Source organism: Papio anubis, chromosome 9, assembly GCF_008728515.1.
Source record: "Papio anubis isolate 15944 chromosome 9, Panubis1.0, whole genome shotgun sequence".
Classification (NCBI taxonomy): domain Eukaryota; kingdom Metazoa; phylum Chordata; class Mammalia; order Primates; family Cercopithecidae; genus Papio; species Papio anubis.
In genome coordinates, this window is record NC_044984.1 from 890,784 (window position 1) to 915,362 (window position 24,579).

General features: G+C 45.5%; 2 protein-coding genes across 36 annotated transcripts in view; one reads left to right on the plus strand and one right to left on the minus strand.

Annotated features, from left to right (window-relative positions):
- WNK1 (WNK lysine deficient protein kinase 1) overlaps positions 1 to 10,210 on the plus strand; it is a 156,607-nt gene extending 146,397 nt beyond the window's left edge. For 15 of the 30 annotated variants that reach the window (XM_031650995.1, XM_031651000.1, XM_031651002.1 and 12 more), the window contains 5 exons: positions 345 to 437; positions 3,207 to 3,248; positions 5,090 to 5,116; positions 6,607 to 6,794; positions 7,248 to 8,169. In XM_031650995.1, the coding sequence (XP_031506855.1) occupies positions 345 to 437; positions 3,207 to 3,248; positions 5,090 to 5,116; positions 6,607 to 6,794; positions 7,248 to 7,565 (668 nt within the window). In that variant the 3' untranslated portion in view covers positions 7,566 to 8,169. Of the gene's footprint in view, positions 1 to 344; positions 438 to 3,206; positions 3,249 to 5,089; positions 5,117 to 6,606; positions 6,795 to 7,247 lie in introns of all 30 variants that reach the window. The other 15 variants (XM_031650999.1, XM_031651003.1, XM_031651015.1 and 12 more) reach the window with 10 other exon arrangements.
- The window catches only part of RAD52 (RAD52 homolog, DNA repair protein), a 34,747-nt gene continuing 19,992 nt past the window's right edge, over positions 9,825 to 24,579 (minus strand). For 4 of the 6 annotated variants that reach the window (XM_031651019.1, XM_031651020.1, XM_009217657.4 and 1 more), the window contains 5 exons: positions 23,273 to 23,348; positions 15,066 to 15,543; positions 13,147 to 13,251; positions 12,611 to 12,838; positions 9,835 to 12,163 (listed from right to left, as the gene is read on the minus strand). In XM_031651019.1, the coding sequence (XP_031506879.1) occupies positions 12,102 to 12,163; positions 12,611 to 12,838; positions 13,147 to 13,251; positions 15,066 to 15,543; positions 23,273 to 23,348 (949 nt within the window). In that variant the 3' untranslated portion in view covers positions 9,835 to 12,101. Of the gene's footprint in view, positions 12,164 to 12,610; positions 12,839 to 13,126; positions 13,252 to 15,065; positions 15,544 to 23,272; positions 23,349 to 24,579 lie in introns of all 6 variants that reach the window. The other 2 variants (XM_031651021.1, XR_004176270.1) reach the window with 2 other exon arrangements.

Genomic DNA, 24,579 nt, shown 5'->3' on the forward strand with positions numbered 1-24,579 from the left:
CTGGGTAAGAAGAATAAAAAAATATAGGTACTGGCTTATGTGCCTTTGCCACAGTTTCACAGAAATTAGAGATTAGTCTCTTCACAGGAAGAATGCATTCGATTGGCAAGGAGGGCAAACTAGCTAGCATTATTTCAACTAAGAAAAGCTTCCGCATTTTGCAGATGGGTAGAATTAAGACCTAATATTTCATCTCTTACATATCTGACCTTCCCCCAGAAGCTTGTTCTTCTGTGTGCCATCTTAGTGCATTTCACCACTCCAGCCTCAAGTTTCTAACATCTTGTAGTTGTGTTCTGTCTCTTCTCCTCTCTCTGTTCTTCCCTGTTTTTCCCCTCTCACAGGCTGTGCGAAGTTTAACTGTGCATCTGAACAGGTGACATTCAAACCTGGTGGCAGGAGGACCCGATTTCTGAGTACGCCCTGCTTGGCTCTTTGTGTGTAACACCTTTACTCCTTCCTTGTCCTTGTTTTTCTGCTGCTTGGATCTGATGTTTCACGCAGTCCATTTTCATTTGTCTCTTTTTGTATATCATCTACTCAGTGGCTTGGCTGAATTACTGTTACCCTCAGAAGTTTGGGCCCCCACATTATGATTAAAAAAAAAAGTCAAAATGACAAGTTTCTACAAATTTCAATGTAACTTTCTGGTAGAAGTGCTTCTTCATAGATCTGTGACAGAGAGTAGATGTGGTATCTAGGCAGTAGATTGCTGGGTCACTTAGAATAATGAAGACTGAACTCCACAGTCATAGTCAGTGCTCTCTCTCTGCCCTAGCATTACAAATGACAGAAATCAGCCAGACACGGTGGCTTACACTTACAATCCCAGCCCTTTGGGAGGCTGAGGCGGGAAGATTGCTTGAGGCCAGGAGCTCGAGACCAACCTGGGCTCTTAAAAAAAAAAAAAAAAAAAAGCCTGGCGTGGTGGTGTGCATGTATAGTCCCAGCTACCCAGGAGGCTGAGGCGGGAGGATTACCACCTTGAGACCAGGAGGTTGAAACTGCAGTGAGCCATGATTGTGCCACTGCACCCCAGCCTGAGCGACAGAGCAAGACTCTATCTCAAAGAAAAGAAACGAAATGACAGAAAGCATTTTGACCATTGATGCTCTTAGATCCTGGCAGCAGGTAAAAATTATGTACCATTTTTTTTCATTCTTTGTCAGAGTAGATTGAAATCTTTTTTTTCTTCCCAATTAAGCCTAAGCATCTACTAGTTGAAAAGATGCTAGAATCTCTTGATTGGATCATTCCACCACTACTGTCCTCTAACCCCATAAAATCAAAAAAAGGGGTTTTTAGTTTGGTTATTCCGATAAAGCACTTAGTCTGATAAAGACCAAAGCCCAGCAACTGCAAGTGAAAATTATCCTTTTAACAGGATTTCTGGGATTTCCCAGCTTTCTACTTAAAAACAAGGCACAACAGCAGGTCACCCCATCTTTCCCATATGTGAAATGATGATGCCAGTGTCCTAGGGCCATCGTACAAATCAAGTTAAGATCATATACAGAGAAACAGGTAGTACTTGAAAAGCACTTGTGATTTCTTTCTGATTAGTCAGTGCCTACCTGGCACATAATAGTCAGTAACTGTTCGTTGAAGAAAAGTTTAAAACAAAAACATGGTTCAAGTAGAAAAACCGTGTTATAATTTGGATAAAGATCTTCTCTGTTCAGGCCTCAAACTTCTGATGTGATTATTGAAGTGCTTTTTAAATGCATGTGCTCAGGCCATCACTGATTCTGAGTATGGGTCAGAGGTCCTCGGGCCTCTTCATGGTGGGAAGAATTTACACCTCCCTTTGTTCTCTGTAGTGACCACATTTAAAGCAAAGTACTTAACACATTTAACTTCCATTTCCCTCACACAGTTGTAATCCTTCTAGCACCCCTATTCTTTTTACCTGCATTAGTAATGAATTGCAGGTAAAAAGACCGCCTTTTTACTTTTACTGACTTCCCCCACATTCACTAGTCCCAGGCTATTTAACAAAGAAGTGGGTGGAAGGCATTACCCAATTCGATAGTTTTCCAGGCATGTGTGGTTTTTTTTTTTTTTTTTTTTTTTTTGAGGACTCAGATCAATAATTCTTCTGGTCACACTTTCCTGGACTGTGCATATTAGCACTTTGACAGTTGAATAAGCATTTAATTTGCTTGTCCACCTAGAAAGTTGCAAGGACATTAACAGTAGGAGCTGAGTATTTTTAAAGTAGAATGTGACATGTCAGGCCTATGGTCTACAGCCTAAAGTGCCTGAGAGGGAAGAAAGAGAACCAAAGCTTCTGTTTCTGAAATATGTGACAAATAACACTTTAATTAAATTCCATAAATTCTCATCCCACTTTTAAAGGTAGGTGGTATTACCCTTGTTGTTCAAATGAAACTGGTCAGAAATATTGAATCTTGTCACTTCCCTTTGGGTGTAAAATGAAAGGCCCTACATCTTTTGAAGTCACGTCAGGATACATCATGTAAGCCTGGTGAACAAATCCCAAGAGACAGACTTGAACTATGGAAATGAAACAGGTACTTGAAAGAGTAGGGACTTTACTAGCTTGAGTTGTATTATTCTATGCTCTCAAAATAGATAATGGTTTGGAAGCACGGCTTGGCTTACTGCTATATTTATGTTCAGAGGTTGCTTGTTTTCCACGTACTTTTAAAAATTATTCTGTAAGGGAAGGGGTTAGTATATATATCTAGGATGTGGAAATATAGCCAATGTAAATGAACTTAAAACCGTAACAGTGATACTATCAGTCTACTATGGTGGGATTGCTAATGCATTTAATTGAGTGCTTTTTAACAGCCCAGCTGGAGAAACAGGAAGTGGGACAGGATCAGTGGAAATGCTGCTTGGGTATTTGAAATTCAAGCAGTGAGGCCTGAGAGACTGGAGTTCCTCTCCGATTCCAGAACCTCAATGCAGGGCATTACTCTTTTAGATACAGAGAGTGGGTGTGGAAACCCAACATCTGTCAGCCAGGTAACACAGCTCATCAGATAATCACGTTAAGGCTAACAGCCAGTTAGAAACATTCTGTAGAACTGTATCTATTCAAGGGCTACCAGGTCCTACCTATCTGTCTCCCCTCCTGCTTTCTCTTGCTGGGCATTTGTGTGCTGTTTGGAGATTCTAAATATTTTACACTGATGTTTCTTTGTCTTTAACACATTGCTTCTCTCTTTGTGCTTCAGGGAAGATGGTGAAAAAAGTCTGTCCTTGCAACCAGCTCTGTAGTAATTATCTTTTCTGTTATTTTTGGTCCTTGATTGCAAAGCCTGTTAACCACGAGTTCTTTCAACTCTGCAGTCTCATAGCTCCCTGATTCCTAACTTCCATCTAGCTCTGTATCCTATTCTAATAGATATTTAACATGCTTAATTGAGGAACCATCTCATAGTCAGTGCCCTCAGTGATAACCCCATGTGAGCCTAGCTTGTGACAGACATGAATTGGTAATGGCCATGGATGTGTACAGGGAGATCAGGGATGCCTAGGTTCCTACAGGAGAGCGATCCTTTAGTCAAGCAAATATGTGCCGGGCAGTGTTATTACCCCAACTGGAAACTCAGCAGTGATGAAAGCATGCGAAAATCCATGCCCTCCCATTGTTCACATTGAAGTGGGAGATGTGTGCTAGATTGATGAGGAGAAAAACACCACTTACTAGAGTTTGTCTTCTTAGACCGTGGCTTCTCATATTTTAATGAGAAGGCCACTTACAGTGTTCTAGGTAGGGTCAACAGGGAAATTCTGTACTTGGGATGCTGGGCTGTAAGTTATGGTTCATAATAGGTTATTGTTACTAGGATCTGGTGATGTGGGAGTAGGGGAAATGTATTATAATGGCAGGAGGAAAATTTAAAAATGAATCTTGGGGGTAAGTCTATACTACTTATTAGGGCTTTTCAGAAGAACTAAAAAAGGTTAAGAAGTTAGCATATTCTCTCAAAGGCCTTTCTACAGCTTTTATAGTCAAGTCTCGTCTTCTTAGGAGTTAATTTCTGGTTAGAAAAGGATAGGTTTGTTTCATTCTTTAATGAGAGGACTGTAGACAGCAGCCAGAATGTGAAGGTTTAACTGTATGGTTGACTCTTCCTCATGATTTCTCTTTCCTCATGGGAAGAGACTCCTGTGTTAGGTAATGTAGGTTAAAATGAAAAGTGAAATTTGGTTCTAAAGGGGCCTCGTAGCATCAGGGGCAACAGACTAGCACCAGACAGAGAGGTGTGTCTCCCAGCATGAGCTCTGTGTGGATAAGCAATGGTCATGTCTCCTGAGCTTCTTGTATTTAGCTTTTGACAGCCCTGCTCCGCTGTGATTATTTGTTTTTTGTTTTGATTGTCTCTCACATCAAGCTCACCAAGCAATAATTGTTCAAACAGGATGACAATCCCCCATGCATGTACGCTTGCTTTCTAGATTGAGTCACTCACTGTCATGACTGCCCATCCTCATTGCCTGTGCTTCCCACTTCACCACTCTCTCACATTTGCTGTTCATGGAAGTCTGTTTTCTGTGCTTTAATACTTCTCCACTTGAGTTTCCTGTACTGTAGGGGAACTTACTCTTCCCTTCACACTGTATGTGCAATAGCAATCCCCTTGTGGCTCCAGCAGACACCAAGAAGTGAGCTGACACTCACACTGCAGTAGTTCCACGTCTTGCCATAGTGGTAGGAAGCATGTGACCTTCCTCACTCTGCAGCTTCACCTCGGAATTAGCTGTTACTCCAGCACAGACATGCTTGTGTGTGCCATTCCCCAGGTGGTAGGATATAAGCTTGACTGGAGACGAGTGATGGTCAGTAACAGGCTTCTAAGTGGCAGGGTTGTGTTAGGTGTGCTGCTGTGACCTGGTGCCGCTTTGACCTGGAAAGCAGGAAAACGCATGCACTGACTCACCCCCAGCGTTACTTGGGTGCCTTTAAGGACTAGTGGTTCACAACTGACTTTAGTAGCTTTTATTTATTCTGTAACGTGAGATCTGGTAAGATAGTGGGGGGTAAGGAAAATAGACAAGACCATGACTCTTCTTTCCCTCTTCCCCAAAACGTGCCTCTTCGAATAATCTTCAGTGTGCCCTCCAGCAGAGCCGAAATCAGGCAGGACATAGACTCCTTCTTCCTTTCTCATCAAACCGTAGAAATAGAATTCCTTCATCATAACCGCAAAGCTTCCTCCTCCCCTTTGCACCCTGCCTCAGCTGCATTTTCTTGTCGCTTCTACATGGGAGTGCTTGCTGTTCTGGGAAGAGTGGGGAGAAGCAGTGGGAATCCTTGAGCCAATTGAAACTGAGGTCATCTTCAGGAAAACCATGTCTTCCTGAAGTTGAAAGATTCAGGCACACCATATAGTCCTTTCCTCGTGAATAATCTTGTTTTTTACTCATGGGAAATTGGAAGAGGCTAACCCCTCCCAAATTTATGTTTGTAAAATCATGTTTATGGGTCCAGGTGAAAAACTCTTCTGAACACAGCATGCTACTTCTGTTATTACTTCTCTCTATTTAAAGAATGGCTAGGCTGAGCATGGTGGCTCACACCTGTAATCCCAGCTCTTTGGGAGGCTGACATGGCAGGATTGCCTGAGCCCAGCAGTTCCTAAGCAACATATGGAGATTCTGTCTATATAAAAAATTAAAAAATTAACTGGGTGTGGTAGTGCATACGTCTAGTCCCAAGCTACTTGGGAGGCTGAGGCAGGAGGAGCTTGAGACTGCAGTGAGACGTGATTGTGCTGCTGTATCCAACCTGGGTGACAGAAAAAGAAGAGACCCTTCCTTAAAAAAAAAAAAAAAAAAAAGCCAGGCATGGTGGCTCACGTCTGTAATCCCAGCACTTTGGGAGGCCAAGGCGGGCAGATCACCTGAGGTCAGGAGTTTGAGACCAGTCTGGCCAACATGGCAAAACCTTATCTCTACTAAAATACAAAAATTAGCTGGGCATGGTGGCACACACCTGCAATCCCAGCTACTCTGGAGGCTGAGACAGGAGAATCACTTGAACCCGGGAGGCAGGGGTTGCAGTTAGCTGAGATCATACCACTGCACTCCAGCCTGGGTAATAGAGTGAGACTCCATCTGAAAAAAAAAAAAAGGGCTAAAGAATGTGGCAATGTCCACATGGTTTGGAAACCCACCTTCTCCTTAGCCAAGCATCTTTTCCTACTCCTACTTTAACCCTGCCCAGTGCACTCTTTTACCCTGCATTCTGCAAAATTCCAGAGCAGCTAGCCTTGCTGATCGTATTACACCTCCATCAGCATCGTGATGTCGGGGATAGCGTACTGGTGAGCAGTTCCAGTTCTCAGGTGCTTTGTGAATGGACTGAAAGAGGCCCCTGCCTGTGTACCTACCGTCATCCTGAGTTGTTCAGCGTTAGCAGCAGCTACTGAAGAGAAACTGTTTTCATCACCCTATTATACCAAAACAAATGGCTAAACAAAACCTTGGAATCTTCCCTTCTTGCATGGCTTCCCAATTCATCCTCTCCCCATTCTGTGGCTTGCCATTCATCATCCCGTGAAGTTTTCCCTCTTCCCGAAATTGTAACCTAGGCTTCTTTTAATGCTTGTATTCTGTTGCTTATAATAGGGACCAGCAGCACAAACACCGTTGGGGCAACAGTGAACAGCCAAGCCGCCCAAGCTCAGCCTCCTGCCATGACGTCCAGCCGGAAGGGCACATTCACAGATGACTTGCACAAGTTGGTAGACAACTGGGCCCGAGATGCCATGATTCTCTCAGGCAGGAGAGGAAGCAAAGGGCACATGAATTATGAGGTAAGTCTCTCTTCTGCCGTGGAGAATCCGTAACACACACCTGAATTGAGGTGATATAAACAACGAGGCTGCTGCTTAACGTCTTACACCATGACCTTCTTCAGTAGCTCATGAATTTTAACACTTTAGAAAAACAGGGCAAAAATCCTCCAGGTACCCTTTTATTTTTCCTTTCCCTGAATTCCTAACCTCTTACTGGTCGGCTCAACTTTTTCTTCTTCGTTTTTCCTTCGTCATCCTGAACTACACACACACACACACACACATGCACATGACGTCCCTCCCCTCTCATCAGGATTATTTTCACCCTTACTTGGTAAATATAAAGAGCCAATAAATACTACAGAAGACTGTTTTGCTGTATCTTACAGGATTAGACTAGAAGTATATGTTAACGCCACACATTTTATACCCGTGGCCCACACCACACTTGACATGTGGTTTTGTTTTCAGGGCCCTGGAATGGCAAGGAAGTTCTCTGCACCTGGGCAACTGTGCATCTCCATGACCTCGAACCTGGGTGGCTCTGCCCCCATCTCTGCAGCATCAGCTACCTCTCTAGGTCACTTCACCAAGTCTATGTGCCCCCCACAGCAGTATGGCTTTCCAGCTACCCCATTTGGCGCCCAGTGGAGTGGGACGGGTGGCCCCGCACCACAGCCGATTGGCCAGTTCCAACCTGTGGGAACTGCCTCCTTGCAGAATTTCAACATCAGCAATTTGCAGAAATCCATCAGCAACCCCCCAGGCTCCAACCTGCGGACCACGTAGACCTAGAGACGTTAGCCCAATAGATCTGGGGGCAGGAGATGGAATGCGGGGGGGGGGGGTGGGGGGTGGGAAGTAGCCTGTGTACTAACTACTAGTGCTGCATTTAACTGGTTATTTCTTGCCAGAAGGGAATGTTGTTCATACTGCATTGAGCCCTCAGAGTGGAGAGTCTCCCCCGCTCCAGTTATTGGAGTGGGAGAGGAAGGAAAGAACAGCTTTTTTGTAAAGGGGCAGCTTCAGACCATGCTTTCCTGTTTATCTATACTCAGTAATGAGGATGAGGGCTAGGAAAGTCTTGTTCATAAGGAAGCCAGAGAACGCAACGTAAAATCCAACCCATCTGTACTTCCGAGTGGGTGGGGCTCATGCCCCGAATCCCTCACTCCCTCAAGAATCTGAACCACAAGAGACAAAAACCTACTGGGCTCTCTCCTACCCTGCCCTCCTCCCTTTTTTTTACCCCTCTTTTTTATTTTGTTTTTCTTTGCTCTTTTAGAACCCAGTGAAAAATACCAGGGGACTGGGGTGCAACTCTTTCTTATGATAGGTCATTAGTGCTTTAAGCAAAAGATATTAGCAGCTTTGACTGCAGCATTAGCAATTAGGAAAAAAAAAAATTAAGTTCCCTGCGGACATGTAACTTTGCCATCAGTTTTGATGTGGAAACACTGTGATATATAAAATGTTGTTGGACAACAGTAGTTTTAAGAGTAAAATATGAAACGTTTAAAAAGTTCCAAAAAAAGCTAGCTCTGTCCTTTACTTATTGAGACACTTTAACTTTTTCCTTTGTATTTCCATTGTATTAGATGAATAAATGTGAATGTAAAATTGTATAAATTACTGTACTTGAATACTTCTGTTTCCCAGTGTTGCTTGCTGGACATTTTAGTGCCTTGGACTTCTATTGCTTCTGCCATTAGCATCAACTTATCAGACCCCAGATCAATAAAGGGCATGTGGAAGGAAATCTTAGGTCCATGTGACCCCAGCAGTCCAGCAGTGGTTATGCCAAAGGGAAATTGAAAAAGTATTTTTTTAAGTCCTTCAACAACTTTGTCTAGAGCAGGTGTAAGATGAGTAGGGTGGGAGGTTAAGTTGGCATCAGTGGTTAAAAACAGAAAGTTCTGTTTCAGGAATAGTGAGGAGGGGGTGTTGTAACAAAATTGGGCAACTGAAAAGAATGGTGTGTGCTGGGTGAAAGACAGACTGAAGAATGAGGAAACAAACTTGTTTTGAAGATACGTGAAGCCTGGCCAGTGACTGTCATATAAACCTTTCTTACTTGAGCTAGGCTTGAACAGACGTGACCTAGAAGAAACTGAACATAAAGAGAAGGGGGTGGGGGCTAGTTTTCAAGTTGGGGAACCTGATAGTGAAAAGTCACAGATGGAGAAAGTTGCTCTCAGAAAAACTGTTTGGATTGCTTTCCTTTGTTGCACATGTGCCATGCATTTCTCAGCTTGGGGTACTATGTTTTGTGGAAAGTGAATCTTTCCACATCTGAATCTTTCCACGTCTGAATTACTCATTGTAGGAAAGAATACTTATTCCTACTCGTTTCCTTTATGATGTCCACATGGTTGCAGGATCATCATCTATTGTGCCACCTTTATTTCTAGAAGTACAGCTAATATGTTCACATTTTCAAATAAATATTCCCCGTAAGTAATAACTGCAACCAATCAGTGTTATTTAGTGCTATGCCTACTTGTAATGGGTAGTTATTATTTTCAGAGCTTTCCGGAAATACTGTCCTAATTGGCTATGTTTAGGATCTTTGTTATCTCTGAAGACAGACAAAGAAGCTAGGACTCTTAATTATTTTGGGGTGCTTATTGACTCTTAGTTGGGAAACTGAAAATATTTCCAACCTTTTACCCACGTCAATGGCATATTCCGGAAATCACCACCACCACCACCACAGAAAGAGGCTGGAGGCTCCCGTGCCCTGTTCATTCCTTAAGGGCCCTGCTTCCCTTATGAAGTTGGTCTATGGCCCTAAATATGCAAAGGAGAGCCGAAGGGTTTTAAAAGGTAGAAAGGAAAAGGGCAGGGGCTTCAACCCCTGCTATAAAACGACTGACTTATTTATTCTCTGCTTCCATTTCTTGTGGAGAGAGTAAGGATAGAACCAAGAAGGGGCTGAGTAGCTGAGAAAGGGGCCACCCAAGAGTGAGACATACTTTATACCAGAGGAGCAGGGAGCCTCATGCGGCACATTCTCATTGGTTCTTTGGGTTTAATAATTTTGACATCTTTTCACTCATGCACAAAAAGTCAGAACTGGTTTTATTTACTGTTGATTTCATCCTCCTGTGGATGAAATAACTGAAGCCTAGAGGAATGAACTAGTGCTACTGAACTGTTTAAATTATTTTTGTGTTAATAGTACACTTTGAGTATCTTTTTCCACATTAAAAACTTTCTGAATTATAAATGTTTTCCTTCCATTATTTAACAATGTACACTGTTTAAAGATAAAAATTCAAACTTCGGGGGTTTCCCAGCAGCCGTTAATTGTACATTTTGCACTAACTCTGGGTGTTGCGCTTCTTGTAAGATTGCGCTTTGTGCTTCAGTTTGTTACCTTTGTAGACTTATTTAATGAAACCATTCAAATAAACCAAACTTGCTTTTGTTGAGCTGTGGGGTTTCATTTCCAGAAAATTCCTTCACATTCTCATTGGCACTATTTTGAGTTAAGTGCAATTGATAACTGGATTCCTAATTCCTGGGAGCTCTTTTGCTGCCTCTTCATCTTCCAAAGGAATAGAAATGGCCGGCTGCCGGCTAGTACTTTCAGACTTCCTTATCTCAGGTTCACAGCTTCCCAAATGGGTCTGTGAGCCAAAAAATAAGTCACCGCTTCAAGATTAGGCACAGCCAAGCCCCAAAATAGGTCTAAAAAAAAATTGAAGTGGCTGGATGCGGTGACTCATGCCTGTGAGTCCAGCACTTTTGGAGGCCGAGGCAGGCAGATCACTTGAGGTCAGGAGTTTGAGACCAGCCTAGTCAACATGGAGAAACCCCGTCTCCTCTACTAAAAATACAAAAATTAGCCGGGCGTCTTGGTGGGTGCCTGTAATCCCAGCTACTCGGGAGCCTAAGGCAGGAGAATCACTTGAATCCCGGGAGGCGGAGATTGCAGTGAGCTAAGATCGCGCCACTGCACTCCAGCCTGGACTACAGAGCCAGACACCCTCGTAAAAAAAAAAAAAATAAGTAAAATTGCAAACTTCATTATTTGAGGGGAAGAATTATGAAACGTCTGAACACTATGAAAAGCCAATTTATGGTCAAGGTGGGTTACATCTCACATCTGAAATGGGGAAGTAGAAACAGCTGTGTTTGAGTATCCCCCTAATTGAAATGCTCCGAGATCCGGAAATTTCTGAGCACTGACATGATGCCAGAAGTGGAAAATCCCACACATGACCTCGTGTGACAAGTCGCAAAGCACCAGGCAGACAAGCTCATTCAGTGACCCTAAGAGAAAAAAAGACCCAGTCCCCTTCAGCTGCAGTATCTCTTATACACAAGCTTTGTTTCATGCAAAAATTATGTGTATGAGGTACATATATGAAACACAGGTGAAGTCCCATCCCCAAGGTCTCACTATGTATATACAAATATTCAAAAAATGCACAATTCTGGTTTCAAGCATTTCAGGTAAGGGGCTATGCAATATATAAATATTCTATTTTGTTATAAGGTATATGACTTGCTTTCTCAAAAATGCCTTTTCTGGCCACAGTGGCTCACACCAGTAATCCCTGTATTTCATAAGGCAGAGGTGGGAGGATCACTTGAGCCCAGGAGGTTGAGCTGTGTTTGTACCACTGAACTCCAGTCCGGGCAACACAGCAAGACTCTGTCTCAAAACCAAACAAACAAGCCTTTTTTCTTGGTCTTAGATGATTATTTCCTTCCTTAGGAAAAAAATGTCAGTCCTGAAGTCTTGAAAGAATGCAGGATTGTAATGTCGTAAACCCATAAATTAGAGTTTATATTAAATGAAGACTGTAACCTGGATCGATACGAAGTAGTAAAAGCACTACTCCAACCTTTTTCCTGCCGTGATCGACAGTGTGTCATGTGGACAACATTAAAGGCATGGACCCTAAAGGAAAGAAGGCAGACGTTATGCAGAACAACTGAATGTAGGCAATTGCTGAGGCAGGTGCTTAGGACCAAGTCTGGCCTGTATTGCTTGAGGGCAGGGAGCCATTGGTGATTCCTAAAATGTCCATCTGTATTAATATAATAGTTTAGTAATAAATAGTGGGAAGCCTCACAAGCCAAAGAAAAGCTATTTCATCTGTCCCGAGCCTCTCCCTACCCGAGTGGCAGACCAGCTTTCCAAAAGTGCTCAGCTCTACCTGCAGTGCACTCAGATCCTCTTGGTAAGGTTCAGAATGAAGCAAGATAAATTGCAGTCAAGTTCGTTCTCCAGGAGAGATGAACAATTTCATGACGAAAAAGCAGTTTTCCAAAGTCCCTTTGTGACAGTCCAGTCGCGTGGCTGCGCCTCAGTTAAGATGGATCGTATTTCCTTTTCTTCATGTCCTGGCTCTTCCTATGAGATTCCCAGTTTCCTGCGGAAGACAAAATGGCTTAAATGTAGCTGCCATGATTTTAAAATAAACTGACAGCTAATGATTTCTGGATTATATTAATGATCCTAATCTAGACTAAGCCCAAGAAGGAGAATTACTGTTAGGAGGAAGGCAGATGATTCTCCTCGACCAAGTGGCATCGTGCTCACGACAGACCTGCTGCTAGGAGGGAAAGCTCTCCCTGCCCCTGCAGTCGCGCTTCCGCTTCCTGCTATTATCAGGAGCTGGAAAGGGCTGCACCTGCAGTCAGGAGCCCAGAGGAAAAGTTCTGGCTCTTAAACAATTATCTTCTACGTGTGGCGCCTTCCCTAATAGAAGCTCCCTGTTCTATCAAACTTCAAATGAAATGTCATCCTTCCTCAAAAATTCCCAGAATTAAAGCTGGGACCTCCCTTTAATTTTTGTGCCTAAACACCTCTCTGCTACCTGTTACGCGCTGGTCGGTGCTGTAAGTCTGGAGGTCCCAAGATCCAGATTTTGCTTGTGGTTTCTGGTGGCAAAGGCTGTGTGGAGTCCTGTCCTGGGTCACCATCTGGTGGTTCAGGGCTAGTGTGTCAGCGGTCTGGGCTGGGTCTGCTCTAGACGAGGGCTTGGCCACACCATCCCCGGCATCTGGAGTCACAGCCCACTTTTCAGAGTTGTCTTCAAGAGTCTCTACAGAGGTCAAGGGAAAGTGTGTCATCAGCAGAGAATGAAATCTTCTCACAGAAAGCACAGGGAAAACTGGCCGTCAGAAATCCCATGTCTTGAGTACCTTCCGAAAGTTTTTGGAATTTCTCTCCCCTCCCCCTCAAAGCACACTTCCCTTCAGTTAGGACGAAAGAGAAACTGGACATGTGCGATCAGCCAGAACCCCTCAACGACAACCCACGGAAATGAGGACTTCTGTGCTGCCTAAAAGGTATTCTGTGGCTGCTAAAAACATACAGCACAGTAGCTTACAAGCATTTCAAGGTATTTACTGATTAATTCTTGAGTCACGCCTGCAAGGAAGTCTTTCTCCGGGAGTGGTTCTGAGACGGCAGTTACAGGAGTGCTGTGCGTCAGAGGAGGGGCCGCAGGCGCCGCTACGGTTCAGAGGAGAGAAAGGACAAGTCATCATCATATCACTACATGGGATTTCAGAGCTGAGTCCACTCCCCTCTCGTCAGAGGACACACACTCAGGACAACACCGCTTCGGGCTGCACTGCCTCAGCCAGTAAAAAGAACTTCGGATTCCCGAGTCCCAGTCCCACCTACAGATCTGTCTGTGGTTTGAATTCTTCTCACCAGTGGGAAAGACAAGTTTCTTTTCTCTTTTCATAGCAAAAGTAAAAGGGTTCTTACAGGCCATCTAGTCCAGTGTCTGGCTTGCTTGTTACAGCCATAACCCTTGCTCAAACAAAATCTTAAACTAAAATCTGACCAGGCGCAGGGGCTCACCCTGTAACCCCAGGACTTTGGGAGGCCAAGGTGGGAGGATCACTTGAAACCAGGAGTTCCAGACCCCACCTCTACGAAAAACAAAATATTAGCGGGTGTGGAGCATGCACTGGTAGTCCCAGCTACTCAGGAGCTGAGGAAGGAGGATCACTTGAGCCCAGGAAGGTCAAGGCTGCAGGGAACCCTGATCCCACCACTGCACTCCAGGCTGAGCGACAGAGCAAGACCCTGTCTGAAAACAAACCAACAAACAAAATCTTAAGCCAAAACCTGATGTGTGAAATGGATTAAAATAACAATGGCTCACGTTGTCTGCCAAGGGGCAGGAAAGGCCTGGAGGGCGGCTTCCTCCACAGTCTACCCGGGAGCCTCTGCAATGGTTGAGAAGCTAAACATCTAGAATCACTCTCAGTAAGGACATCCACGGGACAGGAAGTGGTTCTGTTTGAGTTTGTATGTTAATTTCAGCCTGTGAGTGCCGAGGGGCACATCAGTGAACAACCATGGAGCGAGTCCTCTGAATCTTCTTCACAATTCCTAGGGAAAAACTGGGCAAGAGCTCGAGGGATCTGGGACAAGGCTTCTCTCTGTTTCCACTCTGAGTAAGGACTACCTGCCCCTGGACGGGCAGGAGAAACAGGAGGGGAGACAGAGAAGGAAGAGAGGAAGGCGTCTGTATCACTGTTCCCACTGAACCTGGACTCCGAAATAAACTAAAGTTGATAGATAAACCATCCGCCAAAAGTTCCTGTTATTCTCAACCCCAATTCTGCCTTGTATTTGAAGACATCTCAGAAACAAGGCTTGCTTTTTTTTTTTTTTTTTTTTTTTTTTTTTTGAGGCCAGGTCTCCTTCACTGTGTCGCCCAGACTGGAGTGCAGTGGCACGATCCTGGCTCACTGCAACCTCTGCCTTCTGGATTCAAGCAATTCTCCTGCCTCAGCCTCCCGAGTAGGGGGGACCACAGGCATGTGCCACCACACCTGGCTAATTTTTATGTATTTTTGGTAGAGATGGGGTTTCGCCATGATGGCCAGGCTGGTGTCAAACTCCTGACCTCAAGTGATCCGCCCACCTTAGCCTCCCAAAGTGCTGGGATTACAGATGTGAGCCACCGCGCCCGGCCAAGGCTTTCTAATGTAGAGATGGCCAAAGTATTTGAAGCAAAAAAAAGTTATTTACCCTGAAATTTCTAATTCGAGAAGATTTTATCAATGCCCATTTAGTTCCATGGGGGAAAAAAAAAAAATCACTGTCTTTAGAAATGGGAAAATGTATGGCAGATTTAAATATCTGAATTTCCTGGGCTCATCTCTCCTGCGTGTGGCATGAGAGAAGTCCCAGCGAGGCCTGGTTTGGAGCCGGCCACAGGGTTACTGGCAGAGAATCAGGCGACCCTGCGGCCAGACTTCCTCCTGCAGGCACCTCCCAGGGCCCTGCTCCCCCCTCTCACACACCCTCACTCTTCTCAGCGGACGGCGTGGAGACGTGAACGTGCTGCTTCTCCATCCGCTCCCGGAACTGCTGCTGCAGCTGCTTTTGCCGGAGCTTCCGCTGGTACGTGGCCTCGCTCTCCACGGTGGATGAAGTCAGGCCTCTGCGTGAGAGGACCAACGGTGAGAGGAGCCCCGAGTGACAGCCATGGCTCCTGGGAGCACGCACACGGCCGGCTGGCTCTGGAGGAGGGAGTGGAGGCAGCCCCAATGACACAGGAAGGGGCCGAGAGGAAAGGAAGGGGCCTTGGGCCGCATACCGGGAGCTGCAGTCCTTGTCCCCCTGTATCACAACATGGCTTGGTCTGGAAGGGGAGGTCACCTCCTGTAGTTGTGGGTGTCCCAGGGCCATGTTCGGTCGGCAGCTGTTATATCTTGCCTCTTCCACAGATGGTTCAAAATCTTGTCTCTTCGCTTTAGTTAAATCCACTTCAAGAGGCAACTAGTAAGGAAAGAAAGAGGAGAAAAAAAATTCCTTCAACGGGCTCTTGGCCTCCGCTGCTTCTCCCTGACTCACAGGTATAGATTCCTGGAGAATCGCATTTGATATCCTCCATCCACTGCGCCTTCTAGGTCCTGCTGAGGCAAAGGATCTACAACTTCCAAGTAGTACTACGAGGAGAAGCCAAACAATTTCATGTTTTATTTATACCCTTCTGTGTTAGTGAAGTTTTGATAAAAAGGAAACCTTCTTTGGTTTTGCCTTAGGGCAGATGTTCTGTAAAATCGAATTGGAATCTTTCCTCGGCAGCTGGGTCTGTCTGTGCTGCCTCCTTATCCTTGTTCCACGGAAGTGAGCACACACGGTTCTGCGGAGGTCTGCACCTTCTCACCCCTTTCTGCCAGGGCCACCCCTGGAAAGAGCACTTGTCACTGAGGCAGCCTCAGGTACGCTGTGGCATCACGAAGGACCCTTCAGACAACAGAGGGAAGAACACCCGGGAGGCACGGACGTCGGCTGCCAGCCAAGGCTGCAAGGAATCTTCCAGGACGGGGCTGGTCCTGCATCTCATCAACATGAGAACGGACACTCCTGTGCTGCGCGGCACAGGGCAAATGATTTCATTTCCACACTGATTCCTACAGAAATCCAGAATATTTTTACTTGGGAAAACATCTCTCAATTCATAAAACTGATGCTGATGGAATAATTATTTGAATATGAGGGATTAAGATGATTACATTTGACCTGAAAATGAAAATTATAGTGTAGATTTCACATCTACATTGAAAGATAAACGAGTAGTTTAAAAAGAAATGAGTTTTGGCCAGGCACGGTGGCTCATGCCTGTAATCCCAGCACTTTGGCAAGCCAAGGCAGATCACTCGAGTCCAGGAGTTCAAGACCAGCCTGGCCAACACGGCAAAAATACAAAAATACAAAAAAAAAATTGAAGGAGCTCCTGGGTAACAGCCCGTCTCTACTAAAAATACAAAAAATAAAAAAATAAAAAAATTAGCTGGGCACGGTGGCACACACCAGCGACTCAGGAGGCTGAGCAGGAGAATCGCCTGAACCCGGGAGGCAGAGCTTGCAGCGAGCTGAGATCGCACCACTGCACTCCAGCCTGGGCGACGGAGCAAGACTGTCTCAAAAAAAAGAAATGAGCTTCGAAAACTCTTTTGAAAGACTGTCAATACCAAGTGCTGTCGAAGATACGAAACAACTGGAACTTACACAAGGCCACGTGGGGTGTGAATTAACACAGCCACACAGGAACACGAGAGGAACCTGCTAAAACTAAACATGTACCTATCTTCTCACCCAATGATTCCCAACAAAAAATGAGCGTGAATGTACAGCAGAAGAATGCCAACAGCAGCTCCATTCACAACATCCAAAGCTACACAGACCAAAATGTCTACTAGGAAAGGACTAGAAAAGTAAACTGCCACATACTCATGCAAAAGAAAATGATACAGCAATGCAACTGCTGCACACACCATGAACGAACCTCACAACCATGCTGAATTCGAGTAAGATACAAAGAGTTCAAACTGTAGGATTGCAAAAAAGTACATAACAATAAAAACAAATTTGTGGCTTTGTTTTTTTTGGTTTGTTTTTGAGAGAGGGTCTCGCTCTGTGGCCCAGGCTGGAGTGCAGTGGCGTAGTCACAGCTCACTGCAGCCTGGGCCTCCTAGGCTCAAATGATTCTCCCAGCTCAGCCTTCCAAGTAGCTGGGACTACAGGCGTGCACCACCAGGCCCAGCTAATTTTTATTTTTATTTTGTAGAGACAGGGTCCCACTATGTTGTCCTGGCTGGTCTCCAACTCCTGGGCTCAAGCCATCCTTCCTCCTTAGCCTCTCCAAGTGGTGGGATTACAGGAGTGAGTCGCCACACCTGCCAATCTGTGTTGTTAAAAGTGGTTTGCTCAGTAGTGGGAAGGAGGGCAGGGGATGGCAATGACTGCAAGGAACACAGCTGGGCCTTCTAGGTACTGGCAATGTCCTGTCTTGATTCAGATGTTGGCTATGTGGATGTGTTTGGTTTGAAAATTCATCAAGCAGAGCATGGATGATACGTGCACTTGTCTACATGTCTATATGTTCTTTTTAATACTTCGGTCAATTTTCTTAAAATATAAACTGTACAATTCCACTTACAGTACAATTCCATTTGTGAACTTTACATACATAAAGTTCAAAAACAGGAAAAAATCTATGAAAGTCAGAATAGAAGACAGGACAGTAGTTACTTTTGAAAAAAAGAAAGCAAGGCAGTGACTAGAAGAGGGCAAAATGGGGCTTCAGGGCTGCTGGTAAAGCTCTGTTTCCCTATCCAGGAGGTGAATAGCTGCACTCACTTATGAAATGGTGGCTCATGCCTGTAATCCCAACACTTTGGGAAGCTGAGGCAGGTGGATCACTTGAGGTCAGGAGTTCGAGATCACCTTGGCCACCATGGTGAAACCCCATTTCTACTAAAACTACAAAAATTAGCCAGGCGTGGTGGTGGGCGCCTATAATCCCAGTTACTTGGGAGGCTAAGGCTGGAGAATGGTTTGAACCAACGAGGCAGAGGTTGCCGTGATTGCACTCCAGCCTCAGTGACAAGAGTGAAACTCTGTCTCAACAAAAAAAAAAAAAAAGAGAAATTTGGGGCCAGGCTCAGTGGCTTATACCTGTAATCCCAGCACTTTGGGAGGACAAGGCAGGTGGATTGATCACTTGAGCCCAGGAGTTTGAGACCAGCCTGGCCAACACAGCAAAACACTGCTCTACTAAAAATATAAAACATTAGTTGGGCATGTGGCGGGTGCCTGTAGTCCAGCTACTCAGGAGGCTGAGGCACGAGGATCACTTGAACCTGGGAGGCAGAGGTTGCCGTGAGCCAAGATACCACCACCACACTCTAGCCTGGGCGACAGAGCAAGGCTCTGTCTAGAACAAATAAATAAACACATAATTAGGGCTGGGTGCGGTGGCTCACGCCTGTAATCCCATCACCTTGGGAGGCCGAGGTGGGCAGATCACCTGAGGTCGGGAGTTTGAGATCAGCCTGACCAACTTGGTGAAACTCTGTCTCTACAAAAGAGAAAAAATTAGCTGGGCACGGTGGCACACACCTACTAACTGTAGCCCCAGTTAGTTGGGAGGCTGAGGTAGAAGAATCGCCTGAACCTGGGAGGCAGAGATTGCAGTGAGCTGAGATCACACAATTGCACTGCAGCCTGGGCAACCAGAAGTCTCAAAAAAAAAAAAAAAGAAAAATTAGCCGGGCATGGTAGCACATGCCTGTAGTTCCAGCTACTCGGGAGGCTGAGGCAGGAGAATTGCTTCAACCCGGGAGGCAGAGCTTGCAGTGAGCCAAGATCACACCACTGCACTCCAGCCTGGGCAGCAGAGCAAGACTCTGTCTGAAAAAACAAAAAACTGTTAGAAGAGAAGAGGATATTATATAATGATAAGAATGGCAGCCGGGCGCAGTGGCTCACGCCTGTAATCCCAGCACTTTGGGAGGCCAAGGCGGGCAGATCACGAGGTCAGGAGATTGAGACCATTCTGGCTAACACGGTGAAACCCCGTCTCTACCAAAAATACACAAAATTAGCAGGGCATGGTGGTGGGCGCCTGTAGTCCCAGCTACTCAGGAGGCTGAGGCGGGAGAATGGCGGGAACCCGGGAGGCGGAGCTTGCAGTGAGCCGAGATCGCGCCACTGCACTCCAGCCTGGGCGACAGAGCAAGACTCCATCTCAAAAAAAAAAAAAAAAGAATGTCAATTCACCAAGAAGATATAACAATTATAAATATTTATGCACCAAACACCAGAGGTCCTAAATATATGAAGCAAACTTTGATAGGATTGTAAGGTGAAATAAAAGCAACACCATAATAGTAGGAGACTTCACTACCCAACTTTCAATAATGGATAAAACAACCAAACAAAAGATGAATAAGGCAATAGAGTATTTGAACAATACTATAGGCCAACTGGACCTAACAGTCATATACATAACATTCCACCCACCAACAGCAGAAAATACATTCTTTGCAAGTACACATGCAACATTCTCCCAGACAGACCACATGTCAGGCCACAAAAACCAGTCCTAACACATTCAAGATGGAAATCATATAAAGTATCTTTTCAGTCACAACGGAATCAAACTAGAAATCAACAGCAAAAAGAGAACTGAAAGATCCACGAATCACTAGAAATTCACCACCACACTTAAAGTCAAAGGAAATGTAACAAGGAAACTTAGAAGAATTCCTTGAGACAAATGCATACCACAACACAACACAACACACCAAAAGCATACAACACAACATACCAAACTTCTGGGGTGCAGTGAAAAGTCTTAAGAGGGAAGTTATGCACACATTTTTTTAAAAAAAGGAGACCTCAAATCTACGTTATACCTCAAAGAACTAGGAAAAAAAGCTACACCCAAAGCTAGCAGAAGAAAGGAAATTCTAAAAGGGTGCGAGCAGACATCAGTGAGAGAGAGAGCACAAAAACAAGACGAAGAAGCTCCATAAAAATCGGAGTCAGGCCACATGTGGCTGCTCACGCCTGTTATCCCAGTATTTGGGAGGCCGAGGCAGGTGGATCACTTGAGGCCAGGGGTTTGAGACCAGCCTGGGCAACACGGTAAAATGTTTTGTATTCTCCGCCTGGCATGGTGGCGGGCGCCTATAGTCCCAGCTACTTGGGAGGCTGAGACAGTAGAATTATTTGAACCCAGAGGCGGAGTTTGTGGTGGGCCAAGATTGTGCCACTGCACTCCAGCCTGGGCAACAGAGTGAGACTCCGTCTCAAAAAAGAAAATATGGTCAACATCACTAATCATCAGGGGTATGCAACTCATAATCACAATAAAATATCACACCCATTAGGATGGCTACTCAAAAAAAAAAAAAAAGCCAAAAACTCAGAAAATAACACGTGCTGGTTAGGGTTTAGAAAAACCTGAACTCATGTGCACTGCTGGTGGAATTGTCAAACGAGGCAACTGCTATGGAAATCGGTATGGCAGCTCCTCGAAAACTGAAAAATAGGATTACATACGACCAGCAATCCCCTTCAGAATATGTCTAAAAGAATTGAAAACAGGATCTCAAAGAGGGTTACACACCCACATTCACAGCAGCATCATTCACAATAGCCAAGAGGTTGAAAGTAACCCAAATGTCCCTCAACAAATGAACAAACTGTGGTCTGTATGATGGAGTAGTCAGCCCTGAAAAGAAGGGAATTCTGATACACGGATGAATCTTAAGGGCATTAATGCTAAGTGAAATAAGCCAGTCACAAAAAGACAAACATGTGATTCCATTTATATGAGGTATCCAGAGTAGACAAATTCATAGAAACAGGAAATAGACACATACACCTATAATCTCAGCACTGAAGGAGGCTGAGAGGGAGGATCGCTTGCGGCCAGGAGTTTGAGACTAGCCAGGGAAACAGCAAAACTCCACATCCACAAAAGAAATTTATTTTATTTTTATTTTATTATTATTATTTTCAGACAGAATCTCACTCTGTCTCCCAGGCTGGAGTACAGTGGCACGATCTCGGCTCACTGCAGCTTCCACCTCCCAGATTCAAGCGATTCTCATGCCCCAGCCTCCGGAAGACCTGGGATTACAGGCAGGCTGACCACCATGCCCAGCTAATTTTTGTATTTTTTCTTTTTTTTTTTTCTTTTGAGATGGAGTCTCACTGTGTTGCCCAGGCTGGAGTGCAGTGGCGCAATCTCAGCTCACCACAACCTCCACCTCCCAGGCTCACACCATTCTCCTGCCTCAGCCTCCTGAGTAGCTGGGACCAGAGGCGTCCGCCACCATGCCCGGCTAATTTTTTTTATTTTTAGTAGAGACGGGGTTTCACTGTATTGGCCAGGATGGTCTCGATCTCCTGACCTCGTGATCTGCCCGCCTCGGCCTCCCAAAGTGCTGGGATTACAGGCGTGAGCCACTGCGCCCGGCCGTATTTTTTAGTAGAGACAGGGTTTCACCATTTGGCCAGGCTGGACTCGAACTCCTGGGCTCAAGGGATCTGACCACCTCGCCTCCCAAAGTGTGGGATGACAGGCAGGAGCCACAGCGCCCAGCCTAATTTTTTATAAAAGAAAAAAAAAAATCAAGACCAGCCTTGGCAACACAGTAAGAGCTCATCACTTAAAAAAAAAAAAAAAAAAAAAAAAAAAAGTTAATTAGCTGCATCCAGGTGCAGTGGCCCATGCTGTAATCCCAGCGCTTTGGGAGGCCAAGGCAGGAGGATCACATGAGCCCAGTAGTTCAAGACCAGCCCAGAGAAATTGTGTCTCTACAAAAAAATATAATAATTGTTTAAAAAATAAAGTAGCTAGGTGTGGTGGCACATACCTGTAGTCCTCGCCACTTGAGAGGCTGAGGCAGGAGGATCCAGGAGGATCCCTTGGGCCCAGGAGTTCAAGGATGCAGTGAATTAGGATTGCACTCCTGCATTCCAGCCTGGGTGACAGAGCAAGACCTCATCTTTCATAAAATAAAATAAAATAAAAAAAAAGAAAGGGAAGTAGTTACAAGCGTCTGGGAATAGGGGGAAATGTGCAGTTCTTGTTTTATGCGTATAGAGTCTTAGTTCTGCAGATCAATTTCACAGCAATGTGAATACACTTAATACTACTCAACCATACACTAAAAATAGTTAACATGTGATGTGTTTTACTACAATTTAAAAAAAGGAAAAGGCCGGGCGCCGTGGCTCACGCCTGTCATCCCAGAACTTTGGGAGGCCCAGGCAGGCGGATCACTTGAGGTCAGAAGTTCAAGACCAGCCTGGTCAACAGGGAGAAACCCCATCTACTAAAAATACAAAAATTAGCCAGGCGTGGTGGCGGGCGCCTGTAGTCCCAACTGCTCAGGAGGCTGAGGCAGGAGAATAGTGTGAACCCAGGAGGCGGAGCTTGCAGTGAGCCGAGATCACACCACTGCACTCCAGTCTGGGCAACAGAGCAAGACTCCGTCTCAAAAAAAAAAAAAAAAAAAGCCTAACAAAATATTAGCAAACTGAATCCAATCATGTTTACAAATGATTGTTTAAAGGAGTTTGTACAGATGCCCAGAGACACACACCTTGTGGGGCTCCGTGAGGAAAAGAATCCCTCAGGCACAGGATGGAAATGCTGCCCTTGGGGGTGACATGGCAGGGACCTCGGAGCGCAGATGAGGCAGGAGGAACACTCCAGAAGCTACTCATCGCAAGTCAGGTGTGACTCAGGGCTGCCCGGCCACAGACCCCATTCTCCAAAGGCAAATGCTCAGATCACGTGACAGGTACTGACAGAAATAATGGACGTCTAAATCTTAATGACACGAGAACTAAGGAAAACAATGAAGGCTCAGCGGTGAGGCTGGCAGTGTGTGGGAAGGAGAGCGGTGCTGCAGAGTGCTGTGTGCTCGCTCTGAGGCTTCACAGACTACCCTCAGCCACAGTTCTCTACCTACACGTCACACAAATGCTCCAGATCTCACATTCCTGTCAAACGATGTGATTTTTAAAAAAGTAAACTGTTGTGATTAGTTCCTGCTAGCTCTAACATTCGAAATCTGAAATAAACATTCCAGACCCTCTAAACAGCTGAGTCCTCACTTCTCCTCGCATCCTCCAAGCACTCAACTCACGACACAGAAGAGTTTGCTGCGTGATCCGCACTCATCCACGTCTGATGTACCTGGCGCGGAAGCTTATTTAGTGACCTCAGGTAGTCTTTGTCCAGAACACAGTTTCCAAGTGCATTTCCAAAACTCCTAAGGGCAAGAGGGAAAAAAAAGTGAACCAGGGTTAAGAATTGTTACACATGAATATCAGAGAACAGACGTACAACTTTTGTACAGGTGGCTTCTCAGGTGCAGCGGAGAAAATGGGCCCCACCATGCGTTCCCCATTGACGTCGGGTAAGCATCGGGCACGTTCCCGCACTGTTAGCTTCTGAGAATACTGCAGTGAGAACAAGACACAAACCCCTGCCCTCACAGAGACGATGAGCATGAGAAGACTGAGGCACCATTCACAAAACCCAGCAGCCACCCCCTGATACGGAGAACAAACTGCAGAGCGTTTTCCTTTTTTTTTTTTTTTTTTCCAAAGAATGCTCCAATTTCCCAGCGGGAGGAGGCGACACACACTTGGGGACTGGGGCTCAAGGGCACAACCTTCCATGAGCAAAGTTCTTAACTTGGGGTCTGCGGACTCCCCCACAGAATTCACAGGTTTTTCGGGTTCAATTCACTTCAATTCTCAAAGACACGGATATGGTTTCGTGGTTATTCCCTCCCAATTCCGTGCTGGAACGCGGCCTCCCATGCCGGAGGCGCGGCCTGGTGGGAAGCACCGGATCCTGGGCCTGGATTCCTCACCGACAGCTTAGTGCCACCCCCTTGGTGTTGAGTGACTTCTCACTCAGTTCACGAGAGATCTGGTGGTTGGAGTGTGGGGCTGGGCATGACGGCTCATGCCTGTAATCCTGGCACTTTGGGAGGCACAAGGCAGGAGGATGACTTGAGTCCAGGAGTTTCAGACTGGCCTAGGCAACATAGGGAGCCCCTATCTCTACAAAAAAAAATTTTTTTAAATTAACTGGGGGTGGTGTCATGTGCCTGTGATCCCAGCTACTTGGGAGGCTGAAGCAGGAAGATCACTTCGCCCAGGAGTTCAAGGCTGCAGTGAGCAACGAGGGCACCACTGCACCCCAGCCTGTGCATCACAGCAAGATCCTGCCTCAAAAAATGAAGAACAACCATAAAATAAATAAATAAGCCTGGGACCTCGTCCCTGTCTCTCTTGCTCCCTCTCTCCATGTTCCCTCTTCGCCTTCTGCCGTGATTACAAGTTTCCCGAGGCCTCACCAGAGCGGATGCTGGCACCAGGCTTCCAGTCCAGTCCACACAACCATAGCCAATCAAACCTCCTTTATTTATAAGTCACCCAGCCTCTGGTATTCCTGCATAGCAACATAAATGGACGAACGCAGACACCCGC